Source organism: Tauraco erythrolophus, chromosome 9, assembly GCF_009769465.1.
Source record: "Tauraco erythrolophus isolate bTauEry1 chromosome 9, bTauEry1.pri, whole genome shotgun sequence".
Classification (NCBI taxonomy): Eukaryota; Metazoa; Chordata; class Aves; order Musophagiformes; family Musophagidae; genus Tauraco; species Tauraco erythrolophus.
Window position 1 is genome coordinate 37,562,797 of NC_141473.1, and position 2,128 is coordinate 37,564,924.

Here is a 2,128-nt window from a genome sequence, read left to right on the forward strand (position 1 = left end):
GTTGCCCTGGTGCCGAACCCCCTGCTTTTCCCCACTGCCTGTCACCCGTGCCATTTCCCCAATCCTGGGGAAATTGTGTAATTCGGGCTCTGCAGGACCCTGGGGTTGGCTCTGCCAAGATGCTCTGGCTCCTGGGGCTGCCGATTTCCACCCAGCAGCAGTGAGGAGCATCTCCGGGAGCAGGGACCCCCTGGGTCTCCTGCAGGCTGGCCGGGAGCACGGCCGCAGCCCCTGGCTCCCCCCCGCCACCATCCCCCCTGGCCCGCCGTTACGTGACCCAGGAGGGCTGTGCCTCCTCCAGCAGGCTGAAGGAGCGGTTGGCCAGCGCGGCGGGGCCGTTGGCCAGCTTGTAGCCAAAGAGGCGCATGGCTGGGGCACAGACGTCCTGCACCACCTGCGCCAGCTTGAAGGGGATGCTGAACCGCCACTTCTCGAACTGCTCGGAGGAATTTTTGCGGGTGGAGTAGACGCCGCTGCCATCCCGGGCCGCCTGCGTGTTCTTGCCGATCCACTCCTCGACCTGAGGGGTGAGGGGGAGCCCGGCGAAGCGGTACATCTCCTCCGCCTTCTGCAAGGGCGCCCGTGCCACGTCCTCGTAGCGGACCAGCATGTAGCGGCCCCGCAGCCAGCCCGGCCGCCGCAGCCCCAGCTCGGCCGACAGACGGATGCTCTCGCAGTTCCCCCGCAGCCGCTGCACCTCTTCCTCACGGAGGGGAGCCTCTCCTTCGGATGCCCACTTCTTCCAGGTCTCGTACTTGCCGGAGAAAGCCACCATGCGGGACGCCAGGACGGCCCGGGGGTCCCGCACCAGCTGGATGATGCGCACGTCCAGCCGGGGGTCCTCCACCAGCGGCTGCAGGAATTCCAGCTGCCGGATGCGCACGGTCTTCAGGGCCACGTGCTGCTTGCGCCGGCACGCCTCGGCGGCCAGGGTGACGTTGAGGGGGCCGCAGCGGCGGTTCTTGCAGTGGTACTTCTCGAAGACCTTCTTGGTGCTGGGCGTGCAGACGGGCTCCTCGCAGAGTGAGCGGCTGGAGCCTCGCCGGAACATGAAGGGTGTGACGTGGCCCTCGGGTGCTGGCAAGATGAAGCTCTCCAAGATGTAGAGGTCACAGAGGAAGAGCTGCTTGAGGACGTCCCGGTAGACCAGGGCTGAGCCCACCGCGTTGGCTCCCCCGGCTCAAAGGTCACCGTCCTCTCGATGTGCCAGAGGGGCTCAAAGAGGTAGAAGATGCTGCCTTGCTGGTTGAAGAACTCCCCCACAAAGGAGGAGCCGGTGCGGGTGGTGGCCATCAGCAGGACGTGCCGCCGTGGCCCAGGGTCCCCGTCGCCTGCCAGCTGCAGGGTGATGTTGCGCAGGTGGGACTTCAGCTGGGAGAAGGCAGCATCCAGCTCTCGCAGAGAGGCCAGCGAGCCGTTCTCGGCTGGTGCCGGGCTGGCCTCCGTGCTGTTGGCCTCCGCTAGTGCCTGCGGGGACTGCTTCAGCTTGTCCGACACCCTGCGGGGAGACCCAGCCCAGCCTGGAGGGGAGCGGGACCACCCCTGCGTGCCAGCGGGGTGTTTCAGGGAGGGCTCCTGCTGTGCAGGAACTTGGGATGTGGGGGAAGAGATAGGGTTAAAAGCGTGGGGTGGCTTAGGTATCCGCTCCCTACCTGGAGATGAAGTTGTTCTCCTTCTCGATGATGATGAGGCCGACGACGAAGACCAGCAGGACGGCGTACTTGCTCCTCATCTTCAGGCAGTGCAGCAGCTCCCAGAAATCCTGGGGCAAAGCGCGTAGGATCTCCATGGAGGGGGCACACATGTCCCTCCTGCCTGCTGGGGAAGGTGTCCTGGACTAGCCACCCGGCATCCTCCGCCCTGCCAGCCCTGCCTGCCAGGAGAAGGAGGGTCAGTGTGGTGGTAGCTCTCTGTGGGCACAGGTGAGCAGGCATGGGTCAGAGGCTGACCCTTCCCGCGAGGGATGACCAACAAAGTCTCGACAAGAGCAGTAAAAAGGGGGGAGCTCCTCCCTACTGCTCCCATCCTGCCTGTGAGGAGCAGCTGCCTGAAGGCCCCATCAGCAACAACTCCCCTTCCCGAAATACATTTGCCCGACAGGACCCCTTCCCGCGCCTCCGCTGGCTGC

General features: G+C 65.5%; 1 protein-coding gene across 1 annotated transcript; it reads right to left on the reverse strand.

Moving 5' to 3' along the window:
- Positions 1-268: 268 nt before the first annotated feature.
- CHST3 (carbohydrate sulfotransferase 3) lies at positions 269-1,789 on the reverse strand. The gene is given in 3 exon segments (XM_086616938.1): positions 269-1,176; positions 1,179-1,498; positions 1,653-1,789. Coding segments are annotated over 3 exon segments (1,365 nt in total).
- Positions 1,790-2,128: the final 339 nt, after the last annotated feature.